Source organism: Camelus bactrianus, chromosome 8, assembly GCF_048773025.1.
Source record: "Camelus bactrianus isolate YW-2024 breed Bactrian camel chromosome 8, ASM4877302v1, whole genome shotgun sequence".
NCBI lineage: Eukaryota > Metazoa > Chordata > Mammalia > Artiodactyla > Camelidae > Camelus > Camelus bactrianus.
The window spans coordinates 15215555-15232752 of record NC_133546.1 but is presented as its reverse complement, the minus strand read 5'-3'; the positions used below and the strand labels follow the sequence as shown (position 1 = coordinate 15232752).

Below are 17198 nucleotides of genomic sequence, written 5' to 3'. Positions count from 1 at the left end.
TCATCTACTGACATGTTTGATTCTAAGCTTTAGGATCTGAGAGTGGTTGGACAGCTCCCACATCAGAATCAGCAGGGGTGCTAATCCAAAATGTAGGCTCAAGGGCCTGGCCACAGACCCCCTGCAGGGCAGTCTCTGCAGTGCTGGCTCCCCAGGTGAACCATTGCATATCAAGTTTGTCAGGCCAGGTGTTCACTTGGTCCTACAGAAGGACACCAAAGGTAGCCCTCAACACCCACCCCTTGGTCATGGCCGCCTTCTCATCCCTCCTCTTATGCTCCATTCTGAGGGGCCCTTCCTGGGAAGTTGTTGGGTAGATTGCACATTTGTTTCTCTCTTTATTGTTTACTTTTCCTCCTCCAGCAAAGAGCCTGTGTTTTCAGCTTTTAGCAGTTCTCTTATTTCCTGGAATCGCTCTTTGTGTTTAGTAGGTGCTCAGTGCAGAGCTGATGAATGAGCAAACAGAGGCCAGGCAAGAAAATATCTAATGACCACCACCACTCACTGCCAGCAATTCAGGCAGGGTCTGAGGACAAGTGTGATGGAGTTGGCTCACCCAGGCAGAGAACCAGAAAGCTCCTCTGGTCAGCCACCCTCACCTCAAGATGCGATGGGGTGAGGACCCAGCTGTGCAGTGTTTCTGGAAACGCATGCTTCCTTGCAGGGCTGGTAGCCTGCTGCGTCCCAGAGGGGACCAGTGTGCTGACCTTGATGGTCCTCATGACCCACCCCATGCAGGCCAGGTACTTTTCTTCCTGGCTCCTTTTGTTTTACTCCGGCTTCCAAAAACCAAAGCAGTTTAGTGGCATTATGACAAGACTTTATTCTCTTCCATCAAAGAAGCCTAGCACTTTCAGACTTTTTTTAAAAAGTAAATCATGTAACTTGCACTTGTCTACGTAGAGCAAAGCTTCTCTTAAAATTCAAAGTGAGCTCAATTTATTTTTTAATTATTAATGTTTCCAGATCTGAAAAGAAGGTTGCAGAGTAAAAGAAAAAAGTCCCTCTGTTTATTTTACCAACCCCCAGCACAGAGTTAGCCATGAAGCGCTTTTTGTTCCTTTCTGCCCTAATTGCCATACGTCCAAGAAGCTGATCTTAACATGCCATCCGTCATCCCAGTGGCAAGTCAAATGTGGTTCTTTCAGGCCAGCACAGTGCCGCGAGCCGCAGTGACACACATTCGTTTCCGGTGCCGGCAGCGGCGGGGGCACCGCCTGTGTTTGAACTGTGTGGCCTCCCTGATTCAGGAAATGAGTTTACTCTATCTGTGACAAGCATCATGTTCACACGGTTTCAGGAGCAGCCGTGTGGGGGCTCCGCAGCAGTGGCCCAGGGACCTGTCCCGACTGTGCTGCCCTCACGCTCGCGAACGCCCCAGCCCCACTGCACCTGACCGTGGCTTTCATCACACCTGTCACCTGAGAAAGTATGCTTCATCCCTGGGGCGCTGGAAGTGCCTGGATATGCTCTGTCCTGAGATTTATAAGCCCGCGTTTTTTACACAGAGTGCTTCTTAAAAGAGCAGGGTCTGTTGGTAGATCACCACTCAGCTCCCCTGAAGCTGAAGAATTGATACCTATCTTTTGACAATGCTTATTTTTTTTTTTCAGTGGTAAAATTTGGCCCCACTTCTGGTTGTTAATTCAATTTGTACTCACTGCTGGCACATAATCTCTGCTGGACCAGGTTCAAACGAGCTCGGATTGTTGGGGGAAGGGGGCTTCGGTAGGTGTCGAGTGTGCATTTACTTAGATCAAGGGAAGGAATGCCAAAACCAGCCCAGCATCAGAAGAGACTGCAAGCCTGTGGTGAGGTTTTGTTATTTTGCATACAGTTAACCATCTTGGAGGTCAGAAAGCGAGGCCTCTGTCCTCCCCTGCAGCATCTGGGTTTACACAGTATTTCCAGATTGTTTATTTTGGTCCAGAGCCAGGGCTACATCATTTTTCCATTATGCATGTTTGAGAGATTAAGAGAGGTGGGAAGGGGGGGACTTCATGGGACAGGTCTGTGATTTCCTCTTTATTTACGTTTAAAGGGACTTCTAAGAGTTCTGAAGATTATGAACTGGTCCGAATATAATGTCAATGAAGCAGAGGTAGAGCCACTGCTTTTGCAAAAATGTCCAGAACTTGGGCAGTAAAGCAAAGTCCATTTGTGATCTCAGCTTGAGACGTATTTGGAGCACCGTTTGCCACTGCTCAATCTTACACAGAGACAGGTTACTGGTAAATGATATTTAGCATCACATTGAAAAGTTAAACTCTCAGTGTTTGCTTGACAGTGTCTTGGGAGGGGCAATGAGTTGGGGAATCCAGCCTGACAAGTACTCTGTGCAGATGGGTGCACTGCTACTGAATGGACACGTGTTTCCGAGGGCACTGTAGAGCTTCTCCTTTGTAGTCCTTTCCCTGAGTCACCAGCCTTCTGAGGATACTCCCAATGGCCTGATCTGAAGTTCTTCCCCCAGGGAACCTGCAAGACTCACCAAAGAGCCACCGTTTAAATTATATCCACAGCAAAGCCCTTTGCATGTGGGTCAACTGCATGAGATCTGAATGAATGTTTTACTTCTAAATGAAACATTTTCTTTCACTAATGGAGAAAGAGCATTAAAAAGAACCCCAACGGATGACAAATTAAGTAATTGAACAACATTAATAAAGCAAAATTAGGTCACACAGATGTCTTAGTGCCCCAACGGTGTTTGGATTTCTTTAGTGAGTGGCTGTAAATAATACGTGTGACATGACTTCATTAGCTACAGTGTCGTAGAGTATATTATGTTTCTATGTACGTATTTATGTTTTGTCACAAATGTCCCTTATCACGGTATTTCTTAAGCTTTGCTAAGTTTGTGTAAGTGATCTGTCACCATAACACAGTGTTCTCCAATGAAGTGGCTCAGAAAAGTAAATGCCACTCCCTCTCCAGAGTGACCTGTGGTCCTAACCCTCTGTATCGGCCTACCCTAAAGAAATTTGATTTCTAGAAATGGAAAGTTTGCTCAGACAGCATCTTCCACTAAGGAAAGAATTTAGCAGAAACAACAAACGTATAGTCAACACCAAAAGCTTCCCTTTGGGTTAATCCAGTCTTACAGGTGGATTTAACATACAGATTTCGCATCAACAAACCTTTATTGAGGGTCGTTATGTGCCAGGCGTGGAGCTGGGCGCTGGGGAGCTAAAAATGAAAAAGACACAGTCTCCTTCAGTCTGAAAACATTTTTGCTGGCTTGCAAGTTTTTCACCAGATCCTCCCAGACTTACCAAAGCACTGCCCTGGACTTAGAACACTCCAGCCCTTCTTTTCAACCGATCCCCTTAATGCCAGAATACACACAGGGCGAGGAGAAGTGGGTGGTTATAGATTTCCACTCCATTTGGAAATTAACAGCCAGTGATGAAGCAAAAAGTTGCTAGACTGGGAATCAGAAAGCCTGCTTTCTGGTCTCCGGACAGTCACTTACTGGTTGTACAACCATGAGCCAGTCCTGTGACCTCTCAGGCCCTTGGTGTCTGTAGGTAAAATGGGTTGCTGTGAGGACTGCATGGGGTTACGAGGGGCTATGTGAAAACACGTTAATCCACGGAGCTCTGTGCCAATGAAGGGGCTGCGACTCTGATGGGCTGGAGGGAGAGTGTGTGTTGTGGGGTGAGGGGCTGTTGAGCTGTTTATAACACTGTCTGTAAAGCTTTACTCATGCAGAAAGCTGACCCAACTCCGCAATCTCCCTACTTATTATTGTATCATTATATCCTTAGTATACAGTCTTGGTTCTTTTTCTCTACCAGCATTGGATGGCCAACTGCAGACTTTTACGTTATTGGGGGTCAGTGGTATAAAAAGGATCCCCATTTGGGACCACTTCTCAAGGCGAGTCCAGAGTCTGGGAGCCTTGAAGAGTCTGCCCTCGCACAGTCCTGACTCTGTGGCTGACTTTGGACGTGTCTGTGAGGAAAAATCATCTTTCTTTTGCTATCCGAATAGAAAGGTCAGAGGCTAGTTTTTGTTTGTTTACTTGTTTGTTTTTCCTTCTCATCATTTCACAGCTCAAAACCAGTGCCTACTTTGAGGGAATTTTCTTTAATTATCATGATTTAATGGGATTCTTTGGCCAATCCCTCAAGGTAAATAAGACAAATGAAAAAAAATCAAAAGCTTCCTGAAACCACAGCTTCCCTTTACCAAAATGTATTTATTAATTAAAGGACGGGGCAGAAAAACAGGACATGGCCAGCACTATCATTCCAAAAAGGCAACTGAACCACAAAGCTAAACACTGGAATTTATAGACTCCAGTGGGAGCTGAAAAATCCCAGATGTGAGGCTAGCCCTGGCATTCATGGGTCTCTCAAGAATTTTCTATTAAGCTCACTCACATATTGCCTTTGTCTCCACTTGGCTGTGTCTGCACTCCCAGGCACAGCCAAGCCTTCTTCGGGTCTGACAACACCCTCTTCCTCCTGTTAGTTTCTCTCATTCACTCAATGAACATGTACAGAGGGTGCTGTGTTTCCCCAGGTGCTGAGCTGTGGAAGTACCAAGATAAATGGGGTACCAGGCCCTCCTGACACTCTCAGCAGAACAGGCTCCATTAGGAGAACAGCTTAGGTGAAAATGGTGGGCCTGTGAAGAAAAAAAAAAGCAGGGAAAAATTTTTAGAAGTTTCGCAGTGCCTCAGAGTCCTCCTAAAAGTTTTCCATCTTTTGGTTGAAACACACACACACACACACACACACACACACACAAATCTACCCTCTTCTCTCAGACTTGCGCACACAGCAGATCTGCATGATCGAATAGTCATAGCAGTTATGAAATACCCAACTCCAGGCAGTCGTTAAGACAAGCCTGTTCAGCTTGGTGGATTTCTGACCTAAGAGAGGACATGTTGATGCCATCAAACCAACCAGGGTGAAATGCCCCACCTGCCCCTCAAGGTGAGGAGGCCCGTCTCCTCTTACGCTGTGAGCCCCCTTCAACCATAAGCAGCGTGAAGGGTTAAGAGTTCAGGCTCAGTCATCAGACTGTTCCAGACCCAACTTCTGGCGTCTCCATTTGCCAGCTGTGTTACCTCGGGCAAGTCGCTAAATTCCAGTGTCACATCTGTGAAATGGTGATAATGAGCGCCTGCCTCACTGGGGATTCTGTTAAGATTAAACGCATGCTGGATAACTTACAGTCCTTGCACTGAGAATGCACTCAGAAATACCTGCGGGTGATGATAATGACGATGTTGCATTCACTGCTTGTAACTCCTACACCTGCTGCAGGAAAGTTACTTAATAAACATTTGTGGAAAAAAAGGAAGGAAGGTGACATTGGACACCCAAGTGAGGCCCAATTGAAGTCTTAATTTTGACACAAACCACTTGCTTCCTAGGTTTATGAAATCCAGAATCTCAAAACCTTTTCATCAGAAGCATAAAACTCAAATTTCTGTAGCAGCCAGGCAAGTAACATAAAAGAACGTACCAGCATTTAGGGTCTGTGACAAAACAGAGAGAACTGGCCTCTCTGAGGGGGCAGCCATACTCAGCTCCAGAATAACATTGCCTTGCTTTGAGAGAAGCCAGGAATCCAGATTTCCCTGTGAAATAGACCAAATCTTACAACTAAGTCAATTTCAAAAAGGGAAAAAAAATACCCCACAGGTCAAATAACACATAGGCTGCCAGCCAGATCTCAGGCGTCCTGCCTGCCACCCCTGCCTTCGTGGACACTGCTCTGTATCTGTGTCCTCCTTTTGAAACGTTCACCACAGGGCACAAGAAACACAAGCCCCTTGACTTCTCTGAGATCCTGCTTTTCAAAGGATGCACCTGGGGCTAGGTCTCCACCTTTTGATGGTTATGTCTATGGTGATGCCCACCTAATGAGGGCGACTTCACTTCCCAAAGGATGCTGATAATAAGTATAGATTTTTAAAGCATGATTGGGCTGAAATAACAACAGTCTCCCCCAAATAATCCTGACAACTTCCTCTCGAACTGCTATTACGGCAATCTGGAGAAAGACTGATGCCATAGTTCATGTAGCTTTGTTTTGTTTGGAGGGAAAGTCTGGCATTTTATAAAAATGTGGAACACTTAGCCCTGGAATGACTTTTCCATAGCACTGATTATTGTACAGCAAGACACTTAACCATATGTCTTCGAAATGTGATTTTAAAAATTCTCTGCTGACTACAAAAGGCAAAATGCCCTCTAGTCTTTCCATATGAAGGTGATAATTTTCTACAGGCTCACAAAAGCTTCACTGGTCATGGCCCAGGACTTAGGGGCACCTTGTCACAAGCAGGAGACCGGGGCTTCAGCTCCTGTTGCTTACTCACTAGCTGGGTGACCTTGGGGAAGTCATTTCGTCTCCAAGAGCTTCTATTTTGCCATCTGCAAAATAGGGGCCATGACACCTCACAGGGTTATTGGGAATATGAGATAAAATAACATACCTATGGGCATAATCCAAACCCATAATAGTTATTTGCCATCAGTGTTGGTTGAATCTGAATCTCCACTTCTGCTGCCACAAAATAGCACTCCTTTTTCTGACCATGACATAACCCTTTGGCAATATCATTAAACTTCCTATTAAATTTGGCAGCTCTGTGGAAAACAAAAGGGCAAAGAAGCCATCATTGTTTCATACAAACTTTTGGTTTTGTGTCCACAAAGTATGAAAACTAGAGGGTGGAGGGTTGGATGATACCACCCAGAGAGGAAGGAAGGGAGAAGGGGGAGGCTGGACCAGAACCCTGGAAGCACTTGACATTTAACGGGCAGGCGGGGAGAGAGCACTGGGTGTGGAGATCTGAAGCGGAGCAATCAGAAGACCAGGACCCCTGGGGAAATGCTGTCTCAGATGCCACAGGAGAGCAGTTGCCAGATGGCGTATGTGGCCATCAGTGCTGTGAGGTCATGCTAAGGAGTCGTAGAGGCCTGAGAAATGCCCACTGAGTTATCAGCAAGGAAGCAAGAGCAATGTGGTGGACTGGAGCAAGGAGGGAACAGAAACCAGGCTTCAATGAGTTCAGTCTCGTGTGTACGTGGAATATTGGGTGACAACAAATTTAGACAACTCTTCAAGAAGTTTGACTGTGACGGAGAGGACAGACAGAAGATGAAAAATAGAGGAGGACATGAGACAAGGGTTTTCTTTAAGAAGGGGGAGACTTAAGCACTTGATTTTGAGGGGAAGGAGCCATTTGGGAAGGAGAGGTTTACAATGACGAAGAGAGAAGGTAGAGCAAGAGTGAGGGAGAGAGAAGGCATAGATGGACGGAGCGAGAATTGGAGATCAACGCAGAACTGGAGCTTAGTGTGTGTGTATATGTGTGTGTGTGTGTGTGTACACACACACACACACAAAAGCTCTCATAAGAATCCTCTGACCAGCTGTCACTGCCCCTCATGTTTAGACAGGGGCGAAGGAGAATAAGGAGGACTGAGGTAAGTGAGAAACACTTAGCGATCTGTTGATCTGTTGCTATCCAAAAAAAAGATTTTTCAAAACTTTGTCTTATAACCGCAAATGAATATCTTCCCTTTACTCTTACCCTACAGTTCTGTCCTATCTATAGAGTTTCCTAGCAAGCGCAGGACTCAGTCTCCTAGTGCTTGTTCTGACTAGTGCTACCAAATAGCCAAAAGACTTTCATCAGCATAGTGAGGTGATGTGTAATTAAAATTTGGTTGGAAAGGCCAATGGGGATCTTATCAAATATACATCTTATTAGAGATCTCTCACTACCTTATAAGATTTGGATAAAAGAAGTCAATGAAAGGCGAGCTGAGTAAGATCTGAGCTAACCTGATGGAGAACACTGCGAAGTTCAGACTCTGGTCATTGTGGGAAGGCTGACTCTTCCAAAACTTTGTGCATCCTGGGTCATTTTCCTATTGTGCTTCTGAATAATGATTCCTCCTCAAGACATGTAATTATAAGCTCAGGCTAAGTAAAGCACCAGGAAGTCTCCTGGAACTGAGAAACTCTCCAAATAATGGTTGATGATTATGTTCATTTTCATCATTGACTCTGGGTGTTGGCCTTTCTTACTGGACTCAGAGATGACCTAGCTTAGTTTCCTTTTTTATATTATTTATTTTATTTTATTTTATTTTATTTTATTTTGGGTGTAGGTAATTAGGTTTTTATTTATTTATTTATACAGAGGTACTGGGGATTAAACCCAGGACCTTGTGCATGCTAAGCACTCACTCTACCACTGAGCTATACCCTCTCTCCTCCTCAATTTTCTTTTTCAAATCAACCTTTCTCTTCCTCCAGATTATAAACACATTAGCCATTCCCACTAAAATGCCTGTTTGCTTCCTGCAAGATCAACTACCACGTGGGCTCCGCAGTCCCATGAGGCGTGGCTGCTCTAGGCCCAGCTGTTGACCATGGGTGGAGAAATATGTGAGGAACAATGATAAGGTTTCTGGCCATCAGCCCAAAACAACGCAGCAAAAGCACAGCAACTGATTATCCTGCGGACCCTCCTGCCTCCGCCTCTTTCCAGCGGCATGACCTTGAGCCAGAGTCTTGCTCTGCCTCAGTTTCTTCATCTATTACATGGCTCTTCCACTGAGGGGTTAATGAGAGGCTTAAATACAATTCTATGTTTCAGTGCTTAGTTTAGTGCTCAGCACACTTCAGTCCTCACTAAATGGAGCTGTTACTATAAAAATATGCCACAAGGGATCAGGCTCAGCTGAAACTGTCCCGATCTCTTGACAAATCAGTTAACTAATGATGTAAACGTATCCTGGTTCTTTTCACTTGTGCTTGAATGGCATACTGTCACTTTTGATAGAGCTGGTTATGTGCTCTCCCCACCCATCCCCAACCACAGAGAAGAACATGCAGGGAAGAGAGTTTTGTTGTGATGAACCAGGAGTAGCTTTAAAGCAGTGGACCCAGTTACCTAATCATAATCAAAGGGAAACATATAAACCCATCATGCCATCATTTTTTAAAATCTTCACAAAATTCTACTGCCTTGATATGAATAACCCATTAGAGCAAGTCCACTCTGTCCATTAAATAGATTAATATTTTGCATCTAATTTATCTTGAAGACTAGGCTAAGAAGTTATCTTGTTCTCAGTTAAAAATTCAATAGGTACTTTCCTGGGGGGGGTGGCTTTGTGGTTAGCGAATTACACTTGCTGTACATTATTTTTAGGAAAACAGTGTTTCAACCTTAAAGAGCTCTGAGGCCTGCAATAGAGGAGATCCCAAATTACTTCTTTACAAAGATCAGTGCTCCTCTACTCTTCTGAGTCTTCCTCCAAAACTTCCTCTATCAGTGCTCCTCTTTACAAAGATCAGTGCTCCTCTACTCTTCTGAGTCTTCCTCCAAAACATGGTAGGGCCACCTTCTGCTTAAGTTCCAGGCACGCTTAAGCCCCTCCCCTTTCATAAAATGTAAATCCAAGTCCTCTTCTCTTTGCTGTTACAATGTTTATGACTATATACCAGACCAGCACATAAAATAACTAATTCCAGTATTTATCAATACACTGGGGCTAATATTTACTAGAACAAACAAGATATATGGAAGATTGTGGAAGGAAATGCAGTTTACTGATTTCTCGAAATCAGGGGTTCTTAACAGACCCATAATACTGAAGATATTCATGTATGTGCTTCCATGTACCCTCCTGTCTTCCTGAACACAAGCTTTAGTTGAGTTTTCAGAAGAGTTAAGAACCTCTGCTCTAGATTGACTGAAGTATATTCCCTGATCAGGCCAGAGTTGAGAACCTGACATGTGTCATTTTCCTCTGGCACTCAGGACACTCGTGGCTGAATTGACTCTAAGGATATTATTAAAATGTTGCTAATTCCATTACAGTTTTTTCTTTTGAAAATTCATAGAAGGTATTTCTCTATGGTTTATAACAAGGGATAGAGGTGAATAGATTGTTTTACATGAAGACTAATATATATGTTAAATTCTTTGTTAGCTGCTAGGAAGTTTAGGGTCAAACTCTAAACCCACCTCCTCCACAAGTAGTTAGGACTTTACAACATATGTTTTGTGTTACTCAATATTGGAGTCTGAGGGATGAATAAATAATACCCATTTTCCCCTGCCTGGGTTCTAAGCTAATTGAGAAATGGATACTGGAGACAGACAGCTGGAGATCCAAATGTCAGCTTTATTACTGATTTGAGCCCATGGGAGAATGCAGCTGGGGTGTGAGGAGAAATGGACTGGTAACATTCCATCCAGAGTTGGACAGACTTGCCCACCAAGTCACAGGCGGGGCTGGAAGCCCTCACCCTCTTCTACAGGGGGATGTGAAGTCTCTGCAGAAGAGAGAGCACCTCAGCCCTTTATCCTAATGCACAATCAGGAAAACCCTCCGGCCCTGGTACCTGGTCTACCTCCACGATGATAGAGGGGCTGGGGCAAGGGGCAGGAGTATGACTCCAGGGAGATCCTTCCACATGGGGAGGGGCAGCCATTACCCCCAGTGCTGATCTTTCTCCTTTTTTCTTTCCTACCCTCATTCTCCCTTTGCCCCATTTCCTTAACTATTTAGCTAATTGCAGCTTATTTACTTTTGTAAATAATTTTACGTTCTTTTTGGAATGGATGGGTCAAATAATTTAACTAGAGTTTATTTTAAAATCACAGGAATCCTAATATTTTCTTAGCATGAAATAACAAAACTCCACACAATTTAGAATGATTCAAGAGGAAGGGATCATAGGAGTCTGAAAATGAGTGAATTCTTTTCCCGAGCCTCTCAGTGTTTAAAGCTCTTCGTTCTTGGTCTGTCTTTAATACCAGCTTTTAAAACTCTGTCTTTTAAAACCTCAAAGGGATATTTATACTCAAAGCCTATTAACATGTCTCGCCTCAGTTTAGCCGTAGTTAATACCTGTAAAGAAGACAGATACTATAAAATGTTCTATCACAAACCCACTTTAGAAGACACTATGCCAAGTTCTTTAACAAAAATTCTAGACCTGATCCCAAAGTGTATTAAGCCTTTTAAGAGACTCAGTTTGGAAAACAATACTCTTATTTCAATGAGGCCATTACTACTTGGATAATTTTTTTTAATTCCTTCTTTAGAATTGCTATTGGAGGCTTCAGAAAGTATTTCAAATATACTCAAACATGACAAGTCTTTGTCCTGTTGAGGGAATCTGATTTTGGAAACAGCCATTTGGAGCTATATTAAATAAATAATGTACCTACTCATAACTGGTGACAAAAGTTTTAGTTAAAAGTTACATGATTAAAGAATCATGGGAAAACTTAATGATTGTGGGTGTGGCAATGATTTCTTAAACGTAACACCAAAAGTACAGGTAACACAAGAGAAAATAGATAAGTTGGTGTTCATTAAAATTAAATAATTTTGTGCATCAAAGAAAACTATCAACAGAGCAAAAAGACAACTTACAGACTGGGAGACAATATATGCACACCATATACCTGATATATATGCATAATATCCAGAATATATAAAGAACTCTTACAATTCAAGAACAAAAAATTAAACAATCCAATTCAAAATTAGGCAATGGACTTGCATACACATTTCTCAAAAAAGCATATACAAATGGCCAACAAACACATGAAAAGATGCTCTGTATTATTAACCTTCAGTGAAATGAAAATAAACCACGAGATACCACTTCACATTTACTAGGATATCCATAATTTTTTGAAAATGGAAAATAACAGTTGTAGAGGAGGATTTGTAAAAATTGGGACCTTCAGACATTGCTGGTAGGAATATAGAGTGGTTCAGCCACTAAGGAAAACAGTTTAAAAAAGTTAAGCATAGAATTACCATGTGAATCAGCAATTCCATTCCTAGGTAGAATCCCCAAAAGAGTTGAAAACAAGGATCTAAAGACTTTTATACAGTCATAGCAGCACTATTTACAATAGCCAAAATGTAGAAGAAATCCAGGTATCCTTCAATGGATAAGCGGATAAACAAATTTGGCACATCCATACAAGGAAATATTATTTAGCCATAAAAATTAATGAAGTACTGATACATGTCACAAAGTAAATGAACCTTGAAAACATTATATAAATGAAAAAAGCCAGACATAAAAGGGCAAATATAGTGTGATGCCACTTACATGAGGTACCTTGGAAATTCATAGAAAGTAGATTAGAGGTTACCTGGGGAAGGGTGGGAAGAGGAGGGGTATAAGGGAGTTACTGTTTAATGGGTACAGAGGTTCTGTTTGGAGAGATGAAAGAATTTTGGAAATAGCAGTGATAATTGTACAATATTGTGAATGTAATTAATGCCACCAAAATGTACACTTCCAAATAGTTAAAATTTTGCCATATAAATATATATAATATATATAACATTTTTCTGTTATTAAGCACTAATATAAAATTAAGCAAATTTTAGTTATATATTTTACCACAATAAAAAAAATCATTCAGTATTTACAGCAGTTACAGTTGTATTTAGGGAATTCAACAGTCCTGCCTTTACTTTTCTTGACAAATGCCTTGCTGAAATAGTGAAATGCAGTGGCATTTGTGTCAAATTAAACTTTCAGTCATAGATGTCAGTATTTTAAAATACAAAACCAAGATGGCCAGAAAGGGGTAAGACAGCTTTTTTTCTGTGCTTTCTTCTGAAATAAAACATGAAAAGCAGGTAGATTTTGCTGTTCAAAAGAATGTATAACTAACTTATAGCTAGCAATTGAATTGTGGTCCAAACATAGTTCAACATCCCTTGAAAGGGATGTTAGCTAGATTAGGTTTAGTCAACTGGTGTTGGTATTGACACCTGGAATATGGTGAAATCTTCCCAGATGTTGGGAAGCCATTTTCCCCTTCTAGTCCTTGGATGTTAAAGTTCTTTCCTTAGGAGCTGCCAGTATTATGCCGGTGATACGGGACCTCCCCATCACCCCCTCGCAGCTGTGGCTGTTACAGACCGTGGCTCACGGGCAACCCCGCCTCTCTTCCAGAGCATAGGAAACTTGGAAACATGACTGTGACCGTGAAGAAGACTGTTCCCTCCCCCGAGGCCGTGCAGATTCTCTACCAGCGAATGAGATACGAGTACGAGTTCTACCACTACGTCAAGGAGCAGTTCCACCTGCTGAAGCGCAAGTTCGGACTGAAGTCTCGCGTCAGCCGTCCCGCCCTGAGACCCCAGTTCTTTATTCCGACTCCACTGGAAACCGAGGAGCCGATGGATGACGAGGAACAGGACGACGAGAAGTGGCTGGAAGATATTTATAAGAGGTGATACCAGCGCTGGGTTGCCTCCAATGGCTTAATCGCCCTTTTCCAGAAAGTTTTTTTGTTTAGGGAAAAAAAAATCCTAAGGGACTAAATTAATGCTCGGCTGCATTAAAAAGAACAAAACCATTCCCACATGTTGGGGTCATTGGGAGATGCCCGGTTTTGCGGGTTTTATTTGTTTTAATTCTGTTCTGTGTTTTTCTGGCTCCTCGGGTCCTTCCCAGGTACACTAGATGGCTCTACCACAAGGCATCTCATCTTTAAACAGCTTTTCTTCCCCTAGTATAAGAAGAGAAGGGGGAGAAATACAGCCTATGGCCCAATAACTTATCATTTGTAAAATGACTAGTAAAGATATTACCTCAGTGGTAGGAAACATCCAGACTTGTATATTTCAGTAGAAACACAAAACCACTTCAGAGACCAGGGCATCTACTCTAGAAGGATCTAAGAGGAGATGGTAAGACAGATGAGGACATCAGAAAAGCGAATGTCCCTGGAAAAGTGGTTTCTGCCCACACGGGCAGAAACCTGCCTCTGGTCCATCTCAGGGGACACTTTCACCAAGAGCAGCATACTTCTCATCTCTGAAAGAACAAGTCGGCTTGTGCCATATCTTTAGCCAGTCCAGAGCCTTGAGTGCCTTTCAAGGTCAAAGTGCATGGCAGGCTCCTTTGAGATACTCCATTTCCAAGCACCATCCTGACAGATTTCAAAGCAGCAGAGCAGGGAGAAGAATTTATTGGCTGTGTAAGGAAGAGTATGGGTGAGACAGAGCAACTCTGGAGGTCATGTGGCATAGGGAAATGGCGGTGCCCTTTGCACCCAATATGAAACACGTGTCTTACCCACACTGCTTGAACTGGAAACCCAGGAACCAGTTTAACTCTGATATTTGACTGCTGTGGCATAAGTTCTAAGCCTGACCACAGACAGTGTATGATCTGTCAGGCACACTGCTGGCCAGCTGGGTCACATAGTGGCTGATATCTTTCACCGTTTAGTCCCTTAAGAGGTACCTGTTTTTGGTAAAAAGGGGTATTGAGTTCTGTGCAGGAAGCTGTGAAACCACAGTCCCATTTACTATGGAATCAGCTCACTCCTGAGAACCCTGACTAGGACATCGGGAAGAGAAGCAAGAGCTTCTGGGTAGGAGACTGCTTGCCCAGCTTTATAAATTGCTGTCTGCCCCCTAAGTGACCTGAGTAGAAGCTGGGCAGTTCCATGGCTCCACAGTATCTCCCATCCCACTCCCATCACCTGCCACCTCTCCATGATGCCTTGGGTCAATCCTTAGAAAACCTGTTTCTTTGGATTCTGAAATGTTTTCATCTTTGACAGCCCTGCCCCCAGCCCACCCCCCACAAAATACATATACTCCTGGGTGGACAGTATACAGCCAGCTGAGAAGTAGGGGTGCAGGTGGTGGTGGCAGGCAGGATGTTTGTGACAAATTTTGTCTCCTTTGTGTTTTTTCTCCTAGAGCCAGCCCTTCGAGGGCGCTAGCAAAGTGTGAGTTGGGAATACTTAATAGTAAATAAGACTCTGACTTTACACATGCTATACATTTTCTACTTTTCAGAAACCAACAAATCTCTCTAGGATTTTTCCTTCATTCACTAAAATTGGACGGTAGCCAAGATATAAAGCAAGTCATTTGGAACCTGTCGAGTATGCACTAAAGCTACTTTATCATGAGGGGTATTGAGAAGGCTCCACCCCCCAGGAGTCCAGTGAAGGCTGGGACTGTGGAGGCACAAAGTCCAGCATCTGGCCACTTGTGAGCCTCCTTCCTGCCTCAGAGACCTGGGGTAGGGAAGTGAGTAAGGGGAATGTTCTTAGAAGAGGAAGTATCCTTTGTCCTGTTTAGAGAGGCCAGGGCCCTACCTCTAGACTTACTTTAAAAATCAACGTGGAGAACAACTGTCATATTCAAAATAAGAGCAGGAGCGGCTGCCCTCTGCATTGTGAGTCACTTCTATGAAATCACATATAAAGAGTGATTGTTAGTTTACACACTGTGCAATCTCACCATCTGAAAATAAAAATTGGCTTAGTGTTCTCTGATGTTGTCAGAACATCAGGACAATTGGTCATGTGGGAAAAAAAAAAGCATCCTTTTAGTGCAAGTTCCGTGAGCCCTGCTAGCTGTGTGTTCAAAGGCATTTATTGCCAGTAGTGATCATTACAACATCACAACGAAAGATGCGGACTGATTTATTTACAGGGCCTTAGTGTGATTGTGTCCCAACAAACAGCCTCTGGATCCTAAAAGTCAAGGCACTTCATCAGTTTATTCAGGACACATGACAACATTTCTTTGGCCCTGAGCCCAACATGGTTTGTACTTCATGAAATATATTGTACATTTTACATAGTTTAATTTAAAAAATACATTTTAAGCTGGTTGATCTTTGACTGCCTTATTTATTATAACCTTTCAGCACATTCCAAGGTTTTAGTTACTCAGGAAGGAGTTAATTAAAATGATTTTATTTTGGTCTGATGGATGTTTTTTAAATGGAAAATTATTATTATGAACCTTCAGCCTACTTTTCTTGAGTGCTGTCAAAGTGCTTGTAAATCATTTTTTTTTAAGAAGAAAGAAAAAAATGTGTTTGACATCGATGGAAATTCAAAAATGTATATGGAACTGAAACATTAGCTTAGCTAAAATAAAAGCAATCTGTGTTTGAGATGAAGTGTTCCTTAACTTATTCATTACCTAAGTAAATAAATGTATATAAATAAGTGGGAATTTTTTCCATTCTGTTGATAGCTGGAAATAAACGTGCCTGCAGTTCCTCACAGCCCCCTCAAGCTTCTTAGTTGGCCAAGCTTTTTCCTGAAGATGTGATTTTTGGAAAGATGTATTTTTAAAAGTCTAGAAACTCTTATTCTTGTAATGAGATGACACAAAACAGCTGCTGGCTTTGTTGCTATGGGCACTGGTTGGTTAGGTGTCAGGATGCTTCATCAGAATCCTCAACCACAATAGTGGGTATCTACGCTGGCCGCCTGCAGTAACGTGGGAAAGTAAGGCTGTGCTGTCCCACGTCTCTTGGCATGTACTCTGATCTTTTTCTCAGACATGTAGAACCTCCAAAGCTGGATGATCCTAATCTCCCAAGGGAGCAAGTTCTGATCCAGAAATGCTCTTCCTGAGAAATTTCACTGCTGCATCAGATGGGACTTATGGAGTGGGGGTTGGGGGCGTGAAATCCCCATGCTTTCTAGATCCTGGAAATCCAGTCCAACTCCATGTGACTGTTTTGTAGAAGAAAAGAACCCGAATCTTGGTACTAAGTGAAAGAAAAACTCATTTTGATGGTAACACGTTTCACTTCAAATAAGAATCCTAGAGTCTTAAACAGCAAAGTGATAAGTGATTACCTTTCTTTATCATTTAATTTGTTTGCTTGTAACCCAGTCACGGGATGTTTGACTCCGCGTGAACTTTAAAGGCAAAAGTACTAAACAAAACCAGGACTCTGCCCACTCCGGAGCTGCTTGTGTGGTCTGAAGTTCTTTATAAATGTGCTGCTACCTGCGGCCTTATCCAGTGAGCTATTTGGCCTTAAATGAATTTTATACATAATGGCAGGATTCTTTAAAAGGCAAAATGATGATTCACAGCCATTCAGGAAGATAGTTCTGTGGGTCAAAATTGTGAAACTCCCTTCAAGTAAAAATAAAGAGGATTTATTTAACTAAAATGATTTACTTCCATCTGCTGACAAAGAAGTTGACTTTTTAAAAAGTATTTTGAATATCCTGCAAAAGGAAAGTCTATGTTAAGCTGAAACCAGTATGAAAATTCTGTTAGGAAAAACACATAGGACTTCTTTCACAGCCCAGAAAAGTCACTGTGCTGTAACCCAGTGTATTCGTTGTCTAGAGCTGTCGTAACTGAGTTCCACGACAGAGTGGC

At 42.7% G+C, this 17198-nt stretch overlaps 1 protein-coding gene across 3 annotated transcripts in view; it reads left to right on the top strand.

Moving 5' to 3' along the window:
- The window catches only part of UST (uronyl 2-sulfotransferase), a 381095-nt gene extending 365132 nt beyond the window's left edge, over positions 1 to 15963 (top strand). For 2 of the 3 annotated variants that reach the window (XM_045524560.2, XM_074368197.1), the window contains exon 8: positions 12988 to 15963. In XM_045524560.2, coding sequence (XP_045380516.1) covers positions 12988 to 13271 — 284 coding nt within the window. In that variant the 3' untranslated portion in view covers positions 13272 to 15963. The remainder of the gene's footprint in view (positions 1 to 12987) is intronic. The other variant, XM_074368198.1, reaches the window with a different exon arrangement.
- The last annotated feature ends 1235 nt before the right edge of the window (positions 15964 to 17198 follow it).